General features: G+C 43.1%; 1 protein-coding gene and 1 long non-coding RNA gene across 3 annotated transcripts; one reads left to right on the forward strand and one right to left on the reverse strand.

The window, feature by feature from the left end:
- Nucleotides 1-1,720: 1,720 nt before the first annotated feature.
- On the reverse strand, nt 1,721-9,980 carry LOC110489966. Of its 2 annotated transcripts, none has more exons than XR_005036079.1 (3): nt 9,870-9,980; nt 6,089-6,158; nt 1,721-2,699 (listed from the first exon to the last, which is right to left on the reverse strand). It is a non-coding gene; the product is annotated as an uncharacterized LOC110489966 (long non-coding RNA). The 2 variants fall into 2 exon arrangements; XR_002468641.2 differs by lacking the exon at nt 9,870-9,980 and adding an exon at nt 7,901-8,063.
- Nucleotides 8,717-15,670, forward strand: ackr4b (atypical chemokine receptor 4b). The gene is made up of 2 exons (XM_021563004.2): nt 8,717-8,915; nt 14,018-15,670. Exon 2 carries the CDS (start codon nt 14,030-14,032, stop codon nt 15,173-15,175), a length of 1,146 nt encoding a protein of 381 aa, XP_021418679.1. The 5' UTR covers nt 8,717-8,915; nt 14,018-14,029; the 3' UTR covers nt 15,176-15,670.
- The last annotated feature ends 7,112 nt before the right edge of the window (nt 15,671-22,782 follow it).

Below are 22,782 nucleotides of genomic sequence, written 5' to 3' on the forward strand. Positions count from 1 at the left end.
AGACAGACATCAGAGTTCTGGTCAAAAGCAGTGCACTACATAGGGAATAGGTGTACTACATAGGGAATAGGTGCACTATATAGGGAATAGGTGCCCTACATAGGGAATAGGTGCACTACATAGGGAACAGGTGCACTACATAGGGAATGGGTGGCCTACATAGAGAATAGGTGCACAACATAGAGAATAGGTGCACTACATAGGGAAGAGGTGCACTACATAGGGAAGAGGTGCATTACATAGGGAAGAGGTGCACTACATAGGGAAGAGGTGCACTACATAGGGAAGAAGTGCACTACATAGGGAAGAGGTGCACTACATAGGGAAGAGGTGCACTACATAGAGAATAGGTGCACTACATAGGGAATAGGTGCACTACATAGGGAAGAGGTGCACTACATAGGGAAGAGGTGCACTACATAGGGAAGAGGTGCACTACATAGAGAATAGGTGCACTACATAGAGAATAGGTGCACTACATAGGGAATAGGTGCACTACATAGCAGGACTCTACAAGGTGACCATATTTCGCTACCTGGAATTGTATAATTTAAGAGCACCAGTACGCCTAGAAAAATGAAAGATTCTAGCTTTAATAGGTCAAAACATTGTCATCGTGCGCCTAAATTTCTTTGTGTGCGCCTACATTTTTCAACTCAGGCACACACGTGCTCCATGTAAAAAAAAAAATGTCAGCGTAGAGACCTGCATAGGCAATGGGGTTCCACCTGGGAAGCAACCCAGGCGGGCCACAGGTCTCAGGATGACCCTGGCTGGGTGGACCGTTCAGTGTTGTCTAGGGCTTTGATCATCCCCCCCCGTTGGGATGTATTTGTTCCTGGAGGACGTCTCCCGTTTCTCAGAAACATCCCCGGGGCTGAGTGGTGTCCTGCAAACAAGGTATTCCAGGACACCACTTCTGTCACAACTCCTTACACTGACGGTGGTGTGTGTGTGCTACTGTGACAGCTACCAGCAGGACATCAGGTGTGGAGCCGAGCGCTAGCGGAGCGTTACTTGCAGCCCCGCAGGACTCAGCATTGTGGGTAAATCTCCCACGCCGTGGGTCTGATAGAACACAAGCATTGGAGTGGCGGGATAGTTGTGACAGAAAAACATAGTCACACACTTGGACTTTACACTCAAATGCGCACGCGCACACAGTGGTGAATAGGCTTCAGGTTAGACTCCTGTTCCATTTGCACAGCCATTCCAAGTTATCTCAACTCCTGATGACTTGTACGTGGTACTGAAACCTTATCACCGGGAAAGGCCCATGTGTTTCCTAGCATTCCATTGCCTTGATCGCATTAGTAGAATAACTACTACATTATTTGTCTAGCTCTGATCCATGGCGTTACATGCAGATTACTGAAGCTGAGCCTTCTCAGTGTCAGCAAACTGCACGTAACCCCTGGACCAGAGCTACTATTTGTCCAACCCTACAGTATCATGGCAGTGAGATGTGATATGATAGGAGATGTGAGCGACTACCGAGGGGAAAGCTGATCTGTTCTGTATTCCTGCAGTGTCTCCTCAGTCCGTCTGACCTCAGACACCGGTCACGCTGTCATAATTCTTCTGACACATACCCCCTCTCTGTTGTCTCCCTTCTCTCCCGTATTAGATCAGACGTTGGCCGCCCATTCCCATCCATTGCTCCCTCACTCACCTCACGGAGCGCACCCCAAATGGCATCCTATTCCCTACATAGTGCACTACTTTTGATCTGGACCCATAGGGCTCTGGTCAAAAGTAGTACACCATGTACGGAATAGGGTGCCATTTTGGGATGCAACCATGTACTCATCTACCCTCGGGTCCATCATCCATCCATCTCCTCTATCCTCCATTCACCTTATCATCACCTTTCCTGTCAGGGTACCTCAGTGCAGCTCTCATGCCATCAGAGGCTGATAACATGTCAATCACATTATAGAGTCCCATTATAAAGATACTGTGGATGACTCCTTTGACTTGCTCTGTGGTTTGGTTTCGAGTTCAGATAGGGATTGGCTAGCTGGGAATACAACCTAGTGTGTGTGTGTATGAGAGTGCATGCGTTGGTACGTGCCTGCGTGTGTGTGTGACAGATATGAAAGCATCTGTTTATGCCGGTGCCAACTAAACAAGTGACACGAGGGAGCCATGTCAGACTGACCTTTCCAAGCAGGAAGCAGAAGGCTGTAATTCATATTCACAATTCATTGACATCTTCTGACGGTTTCAGACACACATTTACATACCGAGGGGGTCTGTTTCAAACAGGCAATATTACATTTAGTATCAAATCAATGAAATAACAAATTGATTCGTCACATGCTTCATAAACAACAGGTGTGAACTAACAGTGAAATACTTAGTTACGGGACCTTCCCAACAATACAGAGAGAAAGATAATAGAGAAATAATAGAAAAGTACAAAATGTAATAATAAAAGTAATAATACATAATGAGTCTTGTCTATATACACGGGGCACCAGTTTATATATACCAGTATATTTAAAACTGTCACATAACAGTTTGGGAGACAATTTGGGAGACAATTACATGGTTTGTTCTGCTAATTAGGTGTGTGTTAGCTGTTTCCTGGCGGTCCTGCTGCCCAGCGTATCCAGGGTGTGAGCAGAATGCAGGGTCAGCAGGAGAGTCTAGTCTATGGCCAGGCCACACTCTGCTTTCCAGTGGGCCACCACCTCCTGGGACACAGATACACAGCACAGCAAATAGATCAGACATTCATTCAGAGAGACATTCAGACAGACAACAAAATAGACAGACAGATTAGCAGACATACAGACTCACTCGCTCACAATGTACAGCTCATAAAATGCTCATAAAACGTTTTTGGACAGTAACTCAATTGGACCTCTAGGTGTCAGTAATGAAGCTGTTTATCAAGCAACGTGTTTTCCTCAATTTAAATGACATTTGATCAAATATATAAATATATGACTTATTATGGTTTCTCTAGTTATACAGTTGCTGTGCATGTCCGCACTGGCCGAGCAACTCAAACATCCTGTGGTTCCAAATGCAACAACATTTAACATATATTACTTGGCAATGGCAGAGCTGAGAGCCTTAACCCCTATGATAATCTTATAGCATGGCATAAATCCAAATTTCGTACACTCAATACTTATTTTTTTTTATCATCTAAGTGCTGCTAAACACAAATTTGTGACCATATACATTTGGTAAATAGATAGAGAAGCTGCCCATGCCAGGGTATTGAGCACTATTCAATTCCCAATCACTGTCCCTTCGCAAGCTTAGTGCTAGCTAAATTGCGGGCTGCTATCCTAAACATTTGAAGATAAACTTGACACGGTAGAGTATTGAGCACTATTTAGTTTATCTCAGCTCCAATGCTGACAGATCTGACAGTGTCTGCATCCTAAATGGCACCATATTCCCTATGTAGTGCACTACTTTAGACCAGAGCCCTAATGCTACAGTAGTCCTATGCCCTGGTCAAAAATAGTTTACTATGTAGGGGAATAGGATGCCATTTAGGATGGCATTTAAAGGAGTGAATCCCATTGGCTGTCACTAAAATGAAGGATTCACGCTGAGTCACTGCTATTGGCCCAAACTCTGCCAAAGGAGTACATTAAAGACCAGAAATACTGCCGAATATGACCTGATGCCTGTTCTGATGCCTCAATATGGGAAATACTGGTGCGCTATACAGGGAATAGGGTGCCATTTGGGACACAGCCACAGATTTATTAAGAAGGGAATATTCATGGACAGGAGAGATCAATCTTGTATATTAAAATAAGCTGCCGGCATAGAGAAATGAGGGAGCAGCACTTCAGCTGAACAACACATCTGAGAGACATGGAGATGAGACTTATGTGTGGTGCTACTATCCCTCAGACTTTGTCCAGCTGCGATAGCCCACAACCATTATGAATCTCACTCCCCTCCACGATGATGCACAGTGCTTTTGTTGTCCTGTGAGGTTAAGCAGTCACACCGACAAGCACCGCCCTCTGCTTCCATTGACTTTTAGTAAGCGGTGGCTAAAGTTAGCTCTTTCTTTCATTCCGTTTCTCTGATGCCAAGGTCGTCGATGGCTGGGAGGCAGACATATGCTGTCAGAGGAGGAGAGAGCAGAGCAGGACATGAGAGAGGGCAGCTGTAGTGGTAGAGGGAGATGGCAAGCTCTGAATCTTAATGAGCCAGAGACTTCCAGGAAGAAGTCAACTCAATTTTAAGTTGAAGAGCTGGTGTGTGATGAGCTACCGGGTACAAAATGGCCACTGTGGCATCACCCAGGTGGGCGCTACAGATGGATAGAGGGTGAAGTGAGTCGACCAAACCACCTTGCAAAGCTGGGTTTGATCACAGCCTGTTACTCTGTCCCAGGACTAATTGAGCCTGATGGAAAAATCCTTCCTTCCTTCCCTTTCACTCTCTTTATCTCCCTCTCATTTTCTCTCTCGTTTTCCATTTCACTTTCTCTTCAGTCCTGCGGTTACCAACAGGAGCTAGGTGTGGAAGAGTCTTTCAGTTGTGCTGTTGTAGCAACCAAAATCGGAGAGACTTACCATCTGGTAATGTCTGAAAACAAGGGTGGGGTTGATTCATCCAGCTAACTGATGATAACGTTGCTATAAACTTCCCCCATCTCACGCCAGCTGGCTTAACGTAGTAAACATGGTAGTGGAAATGACAGACTATTCATCAAGAACATCTAAGACAAACATTTTTTTTTTTTTTTATGTATTGGAAGAAAAGTCTATCCCCAAAGGTTACTAGGCGGTGGTGCTGGATTTTTTCTGTGCACTGTTTAGGCAACACACCTAGGCAGAGACGATTCATCTTTTCCAGTAACTGGGCGGAGGGAGAAAGGGAGAGCTAGGAACCTTCCTCTACTTTCCAGAGAGGAGAAGAAGAAACAGACCACCTGGAGAAGAACAAGCAGCATGGTCTAATTCTCAAATGGCACACTATTACCTATATAGGCTAGTGCACTACTTTTGGCCAGGACCTATAGGACTCTGATCAAAAGTAGTGCACTATAGAGGGAATAGGGTGCCATTTAGGACGCAAGCTTGGTACTGAGGAGAAATTGGGATAATGTGAACTGTGGGGAGGTTAGAATTTATATCCTTCTAACTTGCCGTCTTGCTCTCTCTCTCTCTTTCATGTGCAAATCCTGGCCACATCTTAGCCTTGCAGTTAACTGTGGATCACTGAAATACAAAGACAGGCAGCATTCTACATCATCTTCAATGACTGAAAGAGAACCTTATGTCAACTGCTCTGCTAAAACAATATAGACCTCACAACCACACCAAGGTCGCTGAGCCACAGAACCTTTTCCTCTGCCAAGCCCCCCCCCCCCCCTCCCCCCCAAAAAAACGTTATTGTACCACAGGTGCCAGGAACACATAATTTTTCATTCAAGGCTAAATCTCGGACTGGACATAAATGGAGAGCTGTAGGCCAGCGGAGGCTGGTTGGCAGGGGGAGAGGAGTGCGTATTGAATTTGGAAGGTCATAAACGGCAGTTTGAACACCACAGAGTGGGTAGTGTTTTAGAGAGGCAGACCCACTGGGCACAGACGTCAGTTCGAAGTATATTCCACGTTGGTTTAACGTCATTTCGTTGATTCAGCCAGTGTGTGCACAGTGGAGATAAATCACCTGGAGGTCTTAGTTGGAGAAAGAGAACGCACGTACTCACGCACTCACGTACTCACGCACACACACTTCTGTATAGAGCCTTCTCAGCAGGACTTAAACGTATCAAATTAATACCCCAATCAGACGAGTGACTTGCTCCTAACTACACAGGATCCAGGGGTTTGGACCCAGAATAACAAAGAACCAAACAACAAACAAAGTATTATTTCAATCCTCTCAGTAGGAGGCTGTCTGAGAAGAGTCCAGACAGACAGAAACAGTGTGGAACATAAGCTATCCAAAAAAATGACTTTCACCAGTAGGTTATTGTTACTGAATGCTCAAACTATTTCTGATGACATAAATACGCCCCACGATACTAAGAGATATGTACTCCAAACTCCAATGGACTCCGGACATCGTTTGTGACAAAGGCTGTGCAACCTACCTGGTTTCATCGTTGTTTGACCTGCTCTTGCACATCACGATGGTCACCTTGCAGTTTGGGTGACTAGCACCTGGAGGAACAGTCAGAAACATTAAAACAATAAACTCCTCCACCTCTAACTCTTAGAAAAAGGGTTCCAAAAGGGTTATTCGGCTGTCCACATAGGAGAACCCTTATTGGTTCCAGGTAGAACCCTTTTTGGATAAAGGTAGTAGAACCTGATTGGCTTCCATGTCAAACCCTCTGTGAAAAGGGTTCTACCTGGAACCAAAAATGGTTCTTCAAATGGTTCTCCTATGGGGACAGCCGAAGAGCCCTTTTAAGGTTCTAGATAGCACTTTATTTATTTTTTTCTAAGAGTGTATAGGAGTGGCCCTAAACCAACAGAGATGGTTTATTCTCAGCTTGGGCTGTCTGAACTCTGGACATATTATTAACCCAGGAAGCAAACCTTTTCACACTCCCAGAATATACAACCTTGATTATTTGAGTATGGTGGACTGGACACGCACGCTCAACGCACACACACACTTAGTGGCCCTTCTGCAAAGGGTGGATGGAGCTACTGACAGACAGTGTACAGATGTGTCCCAAATGGCATCCTATTCTCTATTTAGTGCACTGCTTTCAACCAGGGTAACCAAGTAGTGCAATATATACGGGAAAGGGTGCCATTTGGGACACATCCTATAAGTAATCCCAGCTGAAACCACATCAGTCCAGTACATGCTATATTTGAAACTTTTCAGTTTCCCCTTTGATCCTTTGTCTTGTTTCTCTTACAAACTACACAAACTCTCCATGGTTTAGCTGGTGTGAGTGTGTTATTGATAGTGTAGCTATGTTGAATGTTGAATGCCTATTATGGCAGAGTAAATATGGCTTTGCTGTCATATTATTACAGCGAAGTCAATAGAAACACAGATGAGGTGAAAAACAGCCACTAGAGGGCGATATCTATCCTTCCTCATACTGTGAATGATGAAATAACTGAGTACGGTGCAGTGTGAAAGTTTTGCATTTCCCCCACTAATGGTTAAGGTTAGGATTGATGGAGGGGACGCTGATCCTAGATCTGTGCATAGGGGAAACCTCAGCTCGGAGCTGATAAAACGAGTACAAACAAAATAGACGGTATTATAAGTATAATGCTGTGTAATGTGTAATGGTCAATGTAGCATTACTGTGTGGCTCTGACCAGGAAGACTCCAGACCCATATGTAGCCTATAACTAGGACCTGGAGTTGTTCCTGATCACGTCACATGGTTAGGAAAAACTTGGGAGCCAAAACAATATGGAAATGTCTCAGGAGTGGAGTGGGATGGGGCTCGACTCTGGAACGCAGAGGTCCAAGAGAGCCCCTAGGGCGAGGGAGGTGAGGGGATGAGAGGTGACCCAAAGCCTGGTTTCCTGTTTACGGTCTTGCTCTGGTGACCTTCCCCTATACCCGGTGAATGATGTGGAGTCGCCGACATATGGACTCCAGATCATTACAAAATACTTTCCCCCCCTAATCATATTGAGCATGTACATTCCGTTCTGCTGCTGACGTTATAGCGAAATTGATTTCAAATGCATCCAGGCAAAATGTGGCAAAATGAATAGTCAGGTGTGTACTGAACAAAAAAGTGTGCTATTCCCAACAGACTCCATCAGCTTGAGAAACTTCAACTTGAGAATATGCATGGAATGGGAAAAGTACACACACACACACACCATAAAAATTCCCCTGTGCTAGACAGATACTTTACACGATTTTACAATTTAATGTGAGCATAAAAGTGTAACTATGTACATAAACGAACACACACCTGGTCACTGCCCGATCCGGAGGTTTTTCTTGGAAAGCCTGTTATCCCAGGGGAAACCTGGGGTTTCATGATGTGTGTGTGTGTGTGTGCGTGCGTGTGTGTGCATGCATGTGACACTTATATAAGTGATTAATATGATCAAGGTTAGAGTAGAGCAGAGGGTGAGCCCTGGTGGCAAGTCCTAAACAAGTCCTGACATGCTCACACAGCACCCAGACTTAAAACAAAACATCAACAGAACGTCACCAGGGAGCAGGAGGAGTGTTTCAAAGCCTATTCTCATTTTCTCAAATAATCTTTGCCACGGGCAGAAAGCAATTAGCTCGTCACAACACCTCGATAAACAGAGCGTGTTGGTCTTTAACAGCCGAACTAAAACAAATCCCAGAGGTTCCAGTTAATACGATTTTTTCTCTCTTTTCATCTCAGATTTTATAGACATCCTGTGAAGAGAGGGGAGAACGGCCCACAGGCAATTAGCTCTCCTGTCAATAATGGGCAATAAAGAGCCATTTTCTATCACATAAAGAAAACATTCATATATATACGAAAGACCTTCAAATGTAAAGTGATAATTGTCATATAATTTATCGGCAATTGCACCTCTAAAAATACCTTCGCGTGGTGTTGTGTCCCTGCTACACAGATGTCATAACATCTGGAGATTTGACACATGTCAGTACTGAGGTCAAAATATCACTCTTCTCAATGATGGTGTATACACACGCACACCAGGAGAACACAGCCCTTTCGTACTGATTTCTTATCTAACACTGAAGGGTGAGCCTTTAGCTTACACACACATACACACACACACACACACACACACACACACACAGAGGTGTTTCCAGACTCTGTTGGGTCATTGTAGGGAATAGAGGTGGAGCAATATAGTTAAAAAATGGGCTGAGACAAACTAAGAGTAGCACCATACTTGTTTAGAAATTGCCATTCCACTGGATGTCTCCTCTGTCAACATTTCTACATCTCCCACATCCACACGAAGACACCAAGGGTAAGACTCAATTGGCTCCTCTGTTGACAGTTTCATTGTCAAAATTGAAAGTTGAAACAAAACATTTCAAATTGAATTACTTGAAAGTTGTTTAAAGTATTTATAGCCTATGTGATGACAAACATAATCCTACTTCTGTTTCCTTGTTCCCTCAATTGCCTAGCTTTTACAGTTTAGGATTCTAGTGAGGGGAGTGACATTTCTAGAAAGACAATGACTCATGTGTTCTGTAGTTCAATTGTCTGAACAGTGATTGTAAGGACTTTTGAAGTTCAAAGTCCTCTGTGTTTACGATTTAGCCTCAACCTGATAATAATTATGCTGAAGTAATAATGATTAACATACTGCATATACTATATGAAGTGACAAGACATAATGCACATTGCACATCATGTCAGTACAATTTTCTCAGCTTCTCTGTCTACTATCTTCTCTGAAAAGTTGGCATATTCAGTCTGGCAGAACATCTACGCTAAACAATTTCGTTTTTGATGGGTTTCTCATCATTTATTTCTCAGGGCTTCAATATCTCGTAGTTAACGGGAGACGGAATATGAATATGTGTTTTTGGCCTTAAATCACTGACAGAGATCTCACTCAGTAGAACAGCTGGGGATCCTTCAGCTGAATATTGGAGATATTTGGACATGAGACAAGATGTTTTGTAGGAACACCGACAGCTTCTCGTCTCCGTCTCTCACTAGCAGCCCGTCGTTGGATAACGTCATAGACCTGGAAGCTATCCTAAAAACCTATCGTACGTTATTGAACTGAGGCGGCAAAGACAGAGAAGCCTCAGCTATAGTAATTATCTGTAGGACTAAGCGCCCATCAATAGCAAACACATGTGATACACACCTTCTCTTAGAAAAAAACATTGGGCTTTTTGCCCAGTTAACAGAGAATCATTCACGGATCCACACAAGTGACGATAATTTGAGGTCATACACTTACCTCACATTGAACCCAAACAGAGTTTCTGGTATTTCCTGGCAGCGACAGCACAATGAGTCAGTCTGAATAGGGAACAGCAGGGTCATGATGGAGTTGTCTCTCTGGGCATGTCCTTCCTTACACACTGTGATAATATACAAATGCACACGTGCACCCACACACAGGTGTATGGATCTAATCTTCAGAGCTCTACCGTCACACTATCTACATATTTACATCTGCAGTAAGGGAATGAAAATACCTTGATAAGCGTCTCGGAAAATCTATTCTAACATCTCAAGACTATCAATCAATCAAATGTATTTATAAAGCCCTTTTACATCAGGCAATGTCAAAGTGCTGTACAGAAACCCAGCCTAAAATCTCAAACTACAAGCAATGCAGATGTAGAAGCACGGTGGCTAGGAAAAACTCCCTAGAAAGGCCAAAACCTAGGAAGAAACCTAGAGAGGAACCAGGCTATGAGGGGTGGCCAATCCTCTTCTGGCTGTGCCGAGTTGAGATCAGAGGCGGAAAAAGTACTCAATTGTCATACTTGAGTAAAAGTAAAGATACCTTAATATAAAATGACTCAAGTAAAAGTGAAAGTAACCCAGTAAAATACTAGAGTAAAAGTCTAAAAGTATCAGATTTGACTTAAGTACTTTACTTAGATTTGACTTAAGTACTTAAGTACAGAGGTGGAAAAGTAGTCATTTGTCATACATAAAGATAAATGCTTCAAACTCATCAAACTCCTTATATTCAGCAAACCAGACGGCACAATTTCCTTTTTTATTCCTTTTTTTGACAGCCAGGGGCACACTCCAACACTCAGACATAATTTAGAAAGGAAGCATTTATATTTAGTCCACCAGATCAGAGGCAGTAAAGATGACCAGGGATGTTCTCTTGATACGTGTGTGAATTGGACCCTTTTCCTGCCCTGCTAAGCATTCAAATTGTAACTAGTACTATTGGGTGTCAGGGAAAACGTATGGAGTAAATAGTTCATACTTTTCTTTAGGAATGTGGTGAAGTAAAAGTAGTCAAAAATTGAAATAGTAAAGTAATGAACAGATACCCCAAAGTACTACTTAAGTAGTACTTTAAAGTATGTTTTACTTAAGTACTTTAAACCACTAGTTGAGATATGACTGCACAGAACACTGTGGGGCAGTGTCCCAGACACAGATTAAGCCTAGTCCTGAACTAAAAAAGAATGGACGATGGAGAATCCTCAATTGAATGTTTTTATTTGTCCAGGGCTAGGCTCAATCTGTGTCTGGGAAAGAGTTTTCAGGGATAGTCACTTTCTCCAGAGGGAAAGGAAAATTGTTCTGTTGGGCGTACTGGTGTGCAAGCGGTTCCAACTGACAGGTTTTGTGAGAGAAATCAAGTGAGATATTCCTAACAAGGACTTTATTGTTCACAGTAGAGCTGGCTGATATGGACGAAAATCCATATGGCGATAAACTGCCTGAATTGATGCGGTAACGATAGAAGTTTATAACATTAATGTGCCCCACAGTTTTTTATTTATTATCCTTTAAACTACTACTAGTATTTTGATGATTGTAGCCATCAATTGTCCCATTAACAAATCACCCATATTAGCGAACTTATTTAATTTCATACTTCACATTTCTCTAGTATAGACTACTTATCATAATGAACGATATCGGTCAAAATGACTGCGCTAAGTGATCCGCATGGTCGGTGTCATTAATGTTCGGTTATCGCTTCAGCTCTATTTCACACGCACGTAACGTTATGCATATACGCACACACCACCTCCTCCCCCTGTCAAGTATTGGCTACAAATTCTACACACAACATCCGAACAACCCCTACGGGTCAGAAAGAGGGACTAAAAGCAGTGAGGAGGGGGGGATAACAGGAACAGATAGTTGTTGACAACTTGGATCGTCATGCTGTTATTGGCTGTAAGGGCATTACAGCTTTCAGATGGATGGCCATTCTCTAGTTCATATTATTTGGGAACAGCATGGTCCTTAAGGGGTTGTCTGTCTGGGCACATCCTCACACATTGATCTGTGATAACACACCACACACACACATGCGCCCACACACACACACAATAGGACAGGCACTGGTGTATGGATCTAATCTTCAGAGCTCTACTGTCACGCTATCTACATCTGCAGTAAGGGAATGCAAACACCTTGAGAAATCTCTCTCTGGCTTCTACTAGAGCAATACCAAACATCTGGCCCATCCACACCATCAGACTGATAAGTACTGCGCTTACACACACTGGTTCAAAGACAGAATAGATTTTCAGAGACGAGCTAACGTCTCAAGACTAAACAGATATGAATGTACAGAACATTGTGCAGACACAGTGTCCCAGACACAGATTAAGCCTAGTCCTGAACTAAAAAAGAATGGACGATGGAGAACCTCAATCCAGGGCTAGGCTCAATCTGTGTCTGGGAAACTGCCCAGAGTGTTTAAAGAAAGATGAATCTGATTTTTCAGGGATAGTCACCTTTTCCAGAGGGAAAGGAATATTGTTGTGTTGGGCGTACCGGTGTGCAAGCAGTTCCAACTGAAAGGTTTTGTGCGAGAAATCAAGTGAGATATTCCTAAGGAGAGGGAGCTAATTGTTCACAGTAGAGCTGGCTGATACGGACGAAAAATCCATATCGCGATAAATTTCCTGAATTGATGTGATAACGATGAATAGAAGTTTGTAACATGAATGTGCCCCACAGTCTTTCATATTATACCGAGTGGCGCAGAGGTTTAAGGCACTGCATCTCAGTGCTAAAGCCGTCACTACAAACCCTGGTTTGATTCCAGGCTGTATCACAACTGGCTGTGATTGGGAGTCCCATAGGGCGGCGCACAAGTTGTTAGGGTTTGGGCAGGGCAGGCCGTCATTGTAAATAAGAATTTGTTCTTAACTGACTTGCCTAGTTAAAAAAATTAACTAGGCAAGTCAGTTAAGAAACAATTCTTATTTACAATGACGGCCTACCAGGGAACAGTGATTTAACTTCCTTGTTCAGGGGTAGAACAACAGAATTTTACCTTGTAAGCTCGCGGATTCGATCCAGCAACATTTAAGTTACTGGCCCAATGCTCTAACCACTAGGCTACCTGCCACGCCATATAGGTTAAATAAAAAAATATACACTACTGGTCAAGGGTTTTTCTTTATTTTTACTATTTTCTACATTGTAGAATAATAGTGAAGACATCAAAACTATGAACTAACACATTATGGAATCATGTAGTTACCAAAAAAAAGTGTTAATCAAAATATATTTTAGATTTGAGATTCTTCAAATAGCTACCCTTTGACTTGATGACAGCTTTGCACTCTTGGCATTCTCTCAACCAGCTTCACCTGGAATGCTTTTCCAACAGTCTTGAAGGAGTTCCCACATATGCTTTCCGTCACTCTGCAGTCCGACTCATCCCAAACCATCTCAATTGAAAATAGTAAATAGTAAAAACAAAGAAAAACCCTTGAATGAGTAGGTGTTCTAAAACTTTTGACCAGTAGTGTATATATATATATATATATATATTTTTAAATTGCACATTAACAAATCACCCATATTTAATTTCAAACTTCACATGTCTCTACAATAGGCTACTTATCATAATGAGCGATATCAGCAAAATGCCTGCGATAAGTCATCGGTATGGTCGGTGTCGCTTCAGCTCTATTTCACACGCACGTAACGGTATGCATATACGCACACACCCACTCCTCCCCCTGTCAAGTATTGGCTGCAAATTCTACACACAACATCCAAACAACCCCTACGGGTCAGAAAGAGGGACTAAAAGCAGTGAGGAGGGGGGGATAACAGGAACAGATAGTTGTTGACAACTTGGATCGTCATGCTGTTATTGGCTGTAAGTGCATTGCAACTTTCAGATGGATGGCCATTCTCTAGTTCTCTCCTAATAGACGCGTTCTGATAAAATACATATTTGATATTATTTAATACATTCTGTCCAAATTATGTGAAAGAGAAAAATCATTTCATCCAACAAGTCCTGTCTAGAACAGAAAAAAAAGTGATCTTGTCAACGGATCTCGTTTAAGGTAACACAATGCAGCAGCAGAGACTAAACTGACTTGACATCATTCGTAACATACCATGTCCCTTTATTCCCTTACTTCTCAGAGAACAGAGAGGATGGAGATGGATGAAGAGGACTACAACTACGACTTTGGGAACTCCAGCTCCAACGACAGTGACGACTACGACGACTACCACTCGGTGTGCGACAAAGCCGCGGTGCGTTCCTTCGGCCGTCTCTTCCTGCCCGTGGTCTATGGCTTGGCCCTGGTGGTGGGCGTGGCGGGCAACGCCCTAGTCGTGGTGGTGTACGCGTCGCCACGGCGACTGCGGACGCTGACGGACGTGTGCATCCTGAATCTTGCTGTGGCTGATTTACTCCTCCTCTTCACGCTGCCCTTCTGGGCGGCTGATGCCGTGCACGGCTGGCAGATCGACGTGGCCACCTGCAAGCTCACCTCCTTCCTCTACACCACCAACTTCAGCTGCGGTATGCTGCTGCTAGCCTGTATTAGTGTGGACCGATATCGGGCACTGGCACACAATGCTGGAGGCCGGGCTGGGAGTGGCCCACGGGCCAGGAGACAATGGATATTAGTGTGTGTCGTTGTGTGGACCACAGCTATTTGCTTGGGCCTGCCTGACATGGTGTTCTTCACGGTGAAGAACACATCCCACCGGCTGGCTTGCACAGCCATCTACCCCAGCAGCATGGCCCGACCGGCCAAGGCTGCCTTGGAGCTGCTGGAGGTGCTGCTGAGCTTCCTGCTGCCTTTCCTGGTAATGGTGGTGTGTTACTGCTTGGTGGGCCGGGCGCTGGTTAGGGTCGGAGCCGGGGTGCGCAGGGAGAAGAGGTGGCGGGCCCTGCGGGTGCTGCTGGCCGTGGTGGGGGTGTTCCTGTTCACCCAGCTGCCCTACAACCTGGTGAAGCTGTGGCGGACGCTGGACGTCATCTACGGCCTGGTGACCGACTGTGACCTCAGTAAAGGTCTGGACCAGGCTCTCCAGGTGACGGAGAGCCTGGCGCTCACACACTGCTGCATCAACCCAATGCTCTACACCTTCATAGGCTCCTCCTTCAGAGGGTACGTCCTCAGGGTCGCCAAGAGCCTAGGACAGCGCCTCGGGGGGAGAATGCGCGGTGGTCGCCATGGCAACGAGGAGCCTGCTGTGGAGATCTCGCTCAATACACACAATTCCGCCGGGCACACACACTCACACTCTGTTTCGGAGGACGAGGACACCAGCACCTTCACCATCTAACATGTCTAAAAACTCAGAAGTCTTATCATGGTAACCAAAAAGGGCTAATGCACAAACACTTCTACTGGATTTTCTAGGGGCAATCTGAGATTCAATCTGCAACAAAGCAGTCCATCAAGCGTATATTTTGGAATTCTGATTGGGTAACACAGTTGAACTAAGCTCATGAGGCATTTCTAAGTTAGCCAATTATTCAAGAAGAATCTATCATCAAGTTTCAAGGTCCAAAAAGGAATGTGTACCAATCACAGATCGCCCCTTAAGCAGTTGCTCTATACCAGTATTACCAGAAGCCTGTGCTATACATAAGTAACTGTTAAGTTAACTTGATATCTAGATGAATGTCTGTATTTGTATCGTTTAGTAATGTATTATTTAGTATCTAGTCAATCTTTAGTATTGCATAAGCTTTTGTAAATAAAACAAGTTGTTTTTATGTAAACCCCCCATTATTTCCCTGTATATGACATCCATCTGAAATAAATCTCAAAATCAGAAGGAATGGCTCTCTCAGGCTCATGTTCTTACAACTCTCATCACATCCTATTCAATCTCACACAGCACATGGCGCCTACAGATCAGAAGCATCTGATTCCAATGTTTTCTGTGGCTTTGAGAGAGAAGAAAGCAGGCCGACTGATTGAGCAGCGGGTTGCCAGAGAGCTCCACAAAACAAAGAGTGAGAAGTCGACAGGGAGAGGAGAGAGAGGGCTTCCATCCGGCCATCACACAGGCAGGAAGACACTCCAGGCAGGAAGACACTGCACAACCAGCGGGGATCTGTTTTGAGCCTGCATCCCAAATGGAACCCTACTCCCTACATAGTGCGCTACTTTCTTTTACCAGAGCCCTATGGGGTGCCATTTGGGACGCATCCCCATGAAGGGGATTCCAGCATTTAAATGACCCTGCCTGTCCTCTCATGTTCCCTCCGTTTAAATAAGCTGGACTTAAAAAGTGCAACAGGGGTTTGATGTTGAGTGCAATCCATTGAACAGTGGTGAACCATTTCAGCATGGCCATTTATCCTCTTCCTTTAAAACTCATCTTCAAAAAGAACTTTTATCTGAAACTCTTTGAAATCGATCGTACACGTCACATCGCATTGAAGTCCTTTGACAAAATGGCGAATATAAAACGAAATTAAACTAGCTAAATGTATTCCATGAATAACAAAATTGGGCCCCCGAAAGCATAGTGAGATGCATTGTGTGGTGGAGAGAGTTAAACAGTGTCTCAATGAAAAGCTTTTTCCACAGGAATGAGTCACTCAGAGGATCGTCTTAAAGTGGAAAAAATTCCCCAGAACTGGAGCCACCATAGATAGGCCATAGATCATAAAAGTCCTAGCTAATGTCCTCAGTGTTTACCTCCTATTCTCTTACAGAACCTTTTAGTCATATCCTCTCCTCTGTAATGACTGGGGTCTGTGCCCCCAAATGGCACCCTATTCCCTATATAGTGCACTACTTTTAACCATGGCCCTGGTCAAAAGTAGTGCACTATATAAGGAATAGGGGTGCCATTTGGGATGCACAATGTTGGGATTGGTGGGTAAACACATCAGTTAAGTGTGTGGTTGGTTGTGGAGGGATAAACTCAGGACAAGAGAGTGAATCACAGTCTCTTCACACAGCAATACCCTCAACTCCTCCGCTGTCTCCCAAATCACTTAGAATGACTGATTGGTTGCTGAGGGGAATGGGAAGTGAATGGTGCATCAGTGTAATCCGCTTCAGACTTCAAATGTGAGGCACAAGACGAGACTACACATTAGGGTCTTTAACCTGAAAGCTGGCTAGAGACTAGATGATTTTTGGCCTGTCTGCGGGCTCCCGACGAGCACTTTTTTACAACAATGCCGAAGTTCAGCCTGATTATCGAATCACTCTCCTGAGGTAGTGTCGTTAGGTGTAAGCCTCATACCGAGAACCAGCTCGGTGCGATTTGGCTTGACTGACTAGTTAAATGTGATAGGTTCTCCGATATTAAGATAAAACGATTAAGGGTGTGTCAGGTGAGCAAGAGTTGCAGACTACACCCTAAACCGTCAAGTGTGCGGTTAGAGCTACACCTGTGCGTAGGTAAACAGACTTATCTATAAATGTATCTATCTATACTATACGTATCTATATTGTTTATTCCACACTAAGATCAACTTCTCCTTTGACTTTCTCTCTTTCCTCATCCATCTCTTCGTCCTTCGCTGTTCTACTCTTTCCCACTCTCTGTCGTTACTGCTTTCTACTTTGCTATCTACTGTCATTTTTTCCCCTACTCTATCCATCTTATGGAGAGGCCTAAAAGTACAATACAAGCCAGGATAAGAGCACAACAGTTGAGCTATAAAGCAAAACCAGGCTGTTGAGTGGCATTAAAGTATAATTTCCTACGCAGAGCTTCCAAATGGCAAAGAGCTCAACCAATTCCATAGCGTCTTGCTAATGAGCGAGAGGAAAACGACAAAAAACAGCCATTCAGCACCACGTAGTCGTCATTCATGATATCACATCACAGGACCTATCTTTCAATAAACACAGTTCCGCCTGGATTTGAATACATGTCCAGGCTTACATGGAGTCGGGAGCCCAGACGGTGTACATCTCAGATAAAGTCTGCTCCCAAAGTCATCCAGATAGAGTATTGTGATGATGGAAAACGTGTGTGTGTGTGGTCACCGTAGCCTCCAGATAAGAGGCTCACCATGGGTCTGGGAGTAAATTACCACATCCCTCGGACTGTGTTATGGCTAAAAGCTCCATCACCGCACACACACACACACACACACACAATTATAATGACACTGTGGCTGTCATGATACACAAGAGAAAAAACAACCATCTCATGTGGGAACATCCTTTCGATCACTCAAATCAAAAACAGCAGAGAAACCGAAGACTGTTCCCCCACCCATCTTCTATGCAAGTGGGAGGAATATAAATGCAGGGATTATCTGTAAATGGTAGGCCTCTATCTGGACATTATTACGATGCAAATGTAACATTGAATCATGTCACAGAAACAAGTGGTCACACACTCTATACTGCATATGCTCCTAATAATTGAATGGGTAAAAAAGAAAGTCACTATTCTGTTAGTCAGCACCTCTCCCATTATTTTGGCTGCCATGGCTAGGAGAAGAGATCTCAATGACTTGGAAAGAGGGGTCTCAAAGGAGCAGAGCGGATTTAAAGTGTGTGTGTGTGTGTGTGTGTCTCAGTCACCAGATCTCAACTCAATTGAACACTTATGAGAGATTCTGGAATGGCGCCTGAGACAGCGTTGTCCTCCACCATCAACAAAACACCAAATTATGGAATTTCTTGTGGAAGAATGGTGTCACATCCCTACAAGAGTTCCAGACACTTGTAGAATCGGTGCCTTCTGAAAGTATTCACACCCCTTTACTTTCCCCCCACATTTTGTTGTGTTAAAAAATTGGGATTAAAATGGATTTAATTGTCTTCTTTTTTTTCAACAACGACACAAAATTAAACATTGATGAAAAATAAAACAGGATAATAGGTTATTGTCCTGCTGAATGGTGAAAATGTCTCCCAGTGTCTTTTGGAAAACAGAATGAACCAAGTTTTCCTTTAGGATTTTGCTTGTGCTTAACTCTATTCTGTTCATTTTTATCAACAACAACAACAAAAAACTCCTTAGTCCTTGCTGATGACAAGCATACCCATTACATGATGCAGCCACGACCATCCTTGAAAATACAGTGCATTCGGAAAGTATTGAGACCCCTTCCCTTTTTCCAAATTTTGTTACGTTATTAAAAAATGTATTAAATAAAAACAAATCCTTATCAATCTACACACAATACTCCATAAAAACAGAAATACTTTATTTACATAAGTATTCAGATCCTTTGCTATGAGAATTGAAATTGAGCTCAGGTACATTCTGTTTCCATTGATCATCCTTGAGATGTTTCTACAACTTGATTGTAGTCCACCTGTGGTAAATTCAATTGATTGGACATTATTTGGAAAAGGCACACACACTCACACACACACACACACACACACACCTGTCTCCATACAATTCCACAGTTGACAGCGCATGTCAGTGCAAAAACCAAGCCATGAGGTTGAAGGAATTGTTTGTAGAGGTCCGAGACAGGATTGTGTCGAGGCACAGATCTGGGGAAGGGTACTAAAACATTTCTGCAGCATTGAAGGTCTCCAAGATCACTGTGTCCTCTATCATTCTTAAATGGAAGAAGTTTGGCACCACCAAGACTCTTCCTAGAGCTGGCCGCCCGGCCAAACAGAGCAATCGGAGGAGAAGGGCCTTGCTCAGGGAGGTGACCAAGACCCCGATAGTTACTCTGACAGAGCTCTGGAGTTCCTCTGTGAAGATGGGAGTTTTTTATTTTTTTATTTTTAATACATTGTCAAAAATGTCCAGAAACCTGTTTTTACTTTGTCATTATGGGGTATTGTGTGTAGATTGATGAAGAAAAAAACGATTTAATCCATTTTAGAATAAGGCTGTAACATAACAACATTTTGAAAAAGTCAAGGGGTCTGAACACTTTCCGAAAGCACTGTATGAAGAGTGGCACTCAGTGATGTGTTGTTTTGGATTTGCCCCAAACATAATGCTTTGTATTCAGGACAAGTTAATTTCTTTGCCACATTTTTTGCAGAGTTACTTTAGTGCCTTATTGCAAACCATCTTTTCACTCTGTCATTTAGGTTAGTATTGTGGACTACAATGTTGTTGATACATCCTCAGTTTTCTCCTACGACAGCCATTAAACTCTGTAACTGTTACAAAATCACCATTGGCCTCATGGTGAAATCCCTTAGCGGTTTCCTTCCTGTCCGGCAATTAAGTCGGGAAGGACGCCTGTATCTTTGTTGTGACTGGGTGTATTGGTACACCATCCAAAGCATAATTAATAACTTTACCATGCTCAAAGGGATATTCAGTGTCTGCTTTTTTTATTTGGACCCATCTACCAATAGGTGCCCTTTGTGAGGCAATGGAAAACTCTCTGATCTTTATGGAATCTGTGCTTGAAATTCACTCCACAACTGAGGGACCTTACAGATCATGTTAAAAAATCATGTTAACTACCGTTATCGCACACAGAGTGAGTCAATGCAACTTATTATGTGACTTGTTGGGCTGATTTTTATTCCTGAACGTATTTAAGCTTGCCATAACAAAGGGGTTGATTACTTATTGACTCAAGACGAGTGACGGTTGGTGACGTTTAAGATAAGGGAGGACAATCTTTTTTTATGAGCATGGCCATATTTCTATTACAGCACATTATTGGATGACTGTCATTCATATCCCATTCACCCAGCTCAATGAAACATCAACAGGTTTGGGCTACTACATGACACTCACATTTTCCCTATACCCATCATGAGGTTGCTACAACCTAGCCACTAAATGAAAGTTAACAAAGTAGGTGCACAGGTCGAGAGTAAAATTTCAGTAATCAAGGTGACAGACAGTGACACATTTAATAGAGCCTTGCACAGTCTTGCCTGCATCTAGCTGATCTAGGGTGTATTCATTAGATCAACAGTTGCAAACAAGAGTTTCTATTGGACAAATTCAGGTATGTTTAACCCCGTTTTGTTCCGTTTGCTTCCATTTAAGAAACCTTTTTTCAACAGAATAGGCAGAATGAATACACCCGTGAATACACACACACAGTTCACTTTCATAGCAGCCACATATAAACAGCATGAACATTTTGCTTGCTGTGTAATTCCTTCTTGCATCTATGCGCTCTCCTCCTCTCACCTTTGTGGACTTCAGTGCACAACACACATCTGTCTGTGACCAGGTGAAAAAACCTTTCTAAGTCAAACCTTCATATCATAACCACAAACAGCTATGCACAGCCTACATCAGGGTTCCCCATCTGCCAGCATGCGGGCTGAATTTGGCCCGCGGGTAGTTTTATTTGTCCCCCCAAGTTCTGATCATTTTCATTGTTGGTCATAAAAGACTGTAAATACACCATGAAATCAGCTCCAAGTGATTTTAATTTTCCCACACTAACAAGTGATTGTATAGAAATGTAAGCAATATTATGTTTTGGTCAAATATTATATCTACAGTTGAAGTCGGAAGTTTACATACACCTTAGCCAAATACATTTAAACCCAGTTTTTCACAATTCCTGACATTTAATCCTCATAAAAAATCCCTGTCTTTTGTCAATTAGGATCACCACATTATTTTAAGAATGTGAAATGTCAGAATAATAGTTGGGAGAACGATTTATTTCAGCTTTTATTTCTTTCATCACATTCCTAGTGGGTCAGAAGTTTACATACACTCAAGTAGTATTTGGTAGCATTGCCTTTAAATTGGTTAACTTGGGTCAAACGTTTCAGGTAGCCTTCCACAAGCTTCCCACAATCAGTTGGGTGAATTGTGGCCCATTCCTCCTGACAGAGCCGGTGTAACTGAGTCAGGTTTGTAGGCCTCCTTGCTGGCACACACTTTTTCAGTTCTGCCCACAAATGTTCTATAGGATTGAGGTCAGGGCTTTGTGATAGCCACTCAAATACCTTGACTTTGTTGTCCTTAAGCCATTTTGCCACAACTTTGGAAGTATGCTTGGGGTCATTGTCCATTTGGAAGACCCATTTGCGACCAAGCTTTAACTTCCTGACTGATGTCTTGAGATGTTGCTTCAATATATCCACAAAATGTTCCTCCCTCATGATGCCATCTATTATGTGAAGTGCACCAGTCCCTCCTGCAGCAAACACCCCCACAACATCATGCGGTTATGGCGGTTTTGGAGCAGTAGCTTCTTCCTTGCTGAGTGGCCTTACAGGTTATGTTGATATAGGACTTGTTTTACTGTGGATATAGATACTTTTGTACCTGTTTCCTGCAGCGTCTCCACAAGGTCCTTCGCTGTTGTTCTGTGATTGATTTGCACTTTTCGCACCAAAGTACGTTAATCTCTAGGAGACAGAATGCGTCTCCTTCCTGAGTGCTATGATGGCTGTGTGGTACCATGGTGTGTGGTCCCAAAAATTACTTGTGTCATGCACAAAGTAGATGTCCTAACCGACTTGCCAAAACTATAGTTTGTTAACAAGAAATTTGTGGAGTGGTTGAAAAACGAGTTTTAATGACTAATACATTATTGTCAGCATATTCGCTAATGTCATAGTCAACATAGCTACTATAACTAACGCCTTAGTAAACCCACTACAATCATGCAGTACAGAATACACTCAGCAAGCAGTTTAGCAGTTACATGGGCCCCGGTGGCAATAAATTAATAAAACCAAAAGCTTACCTTGACTTGGAAGAGATCCAGTGTTGGATAGCCATAGCCAGCTAGTTAACATAGCATCCCTCTCTGCTTGAGCCAGGTGTTTGAGTAGGCTAAACTTGCTAGCTGCATCTGCATTTGAAAGTGACATTTTTTTTACTAAATATAGCTATTTCTCTCTCTCCGTCTTGTTTCTTCATTTTTAAAGAAATTAATTTGTTCAAAAGTATTCAACTATTGTCTTTCTACCTCTTTGAGTCAACTACTCACCACAGTTTATGCACTGCAGTGATAGCTATCTGTAGCTTATGCTTTCAGTACTAGACTAATT

The sequence above is a fragment of the Oncorhynchus mykiss genome, chromosome 15 (genome assembly GCF_013265735.2).
Source record: "Oncorhynchus mykiss isolate Arlee chromosome 15, USDA_OmykA_1.1, whole genome shotgun sequence".
NCBI classification, from domain to species: domain Eukaryota; kingdom Metazoa; phylum Chordata; class Actinopteri; order Salmoniformes; family Salmonidae; genus Oncorhynchus; species Oncorhynchus mykiss.

Bases quoted from the DNA above. Each gene is read 5' to 3' on its own strand.
- ackr4b (XM_021563004.2), top strand. From the start codon at position 14,030: ATGGAGATGGATGAAGAGGACTACAACTACGACTTTGGGAACTCCAGC.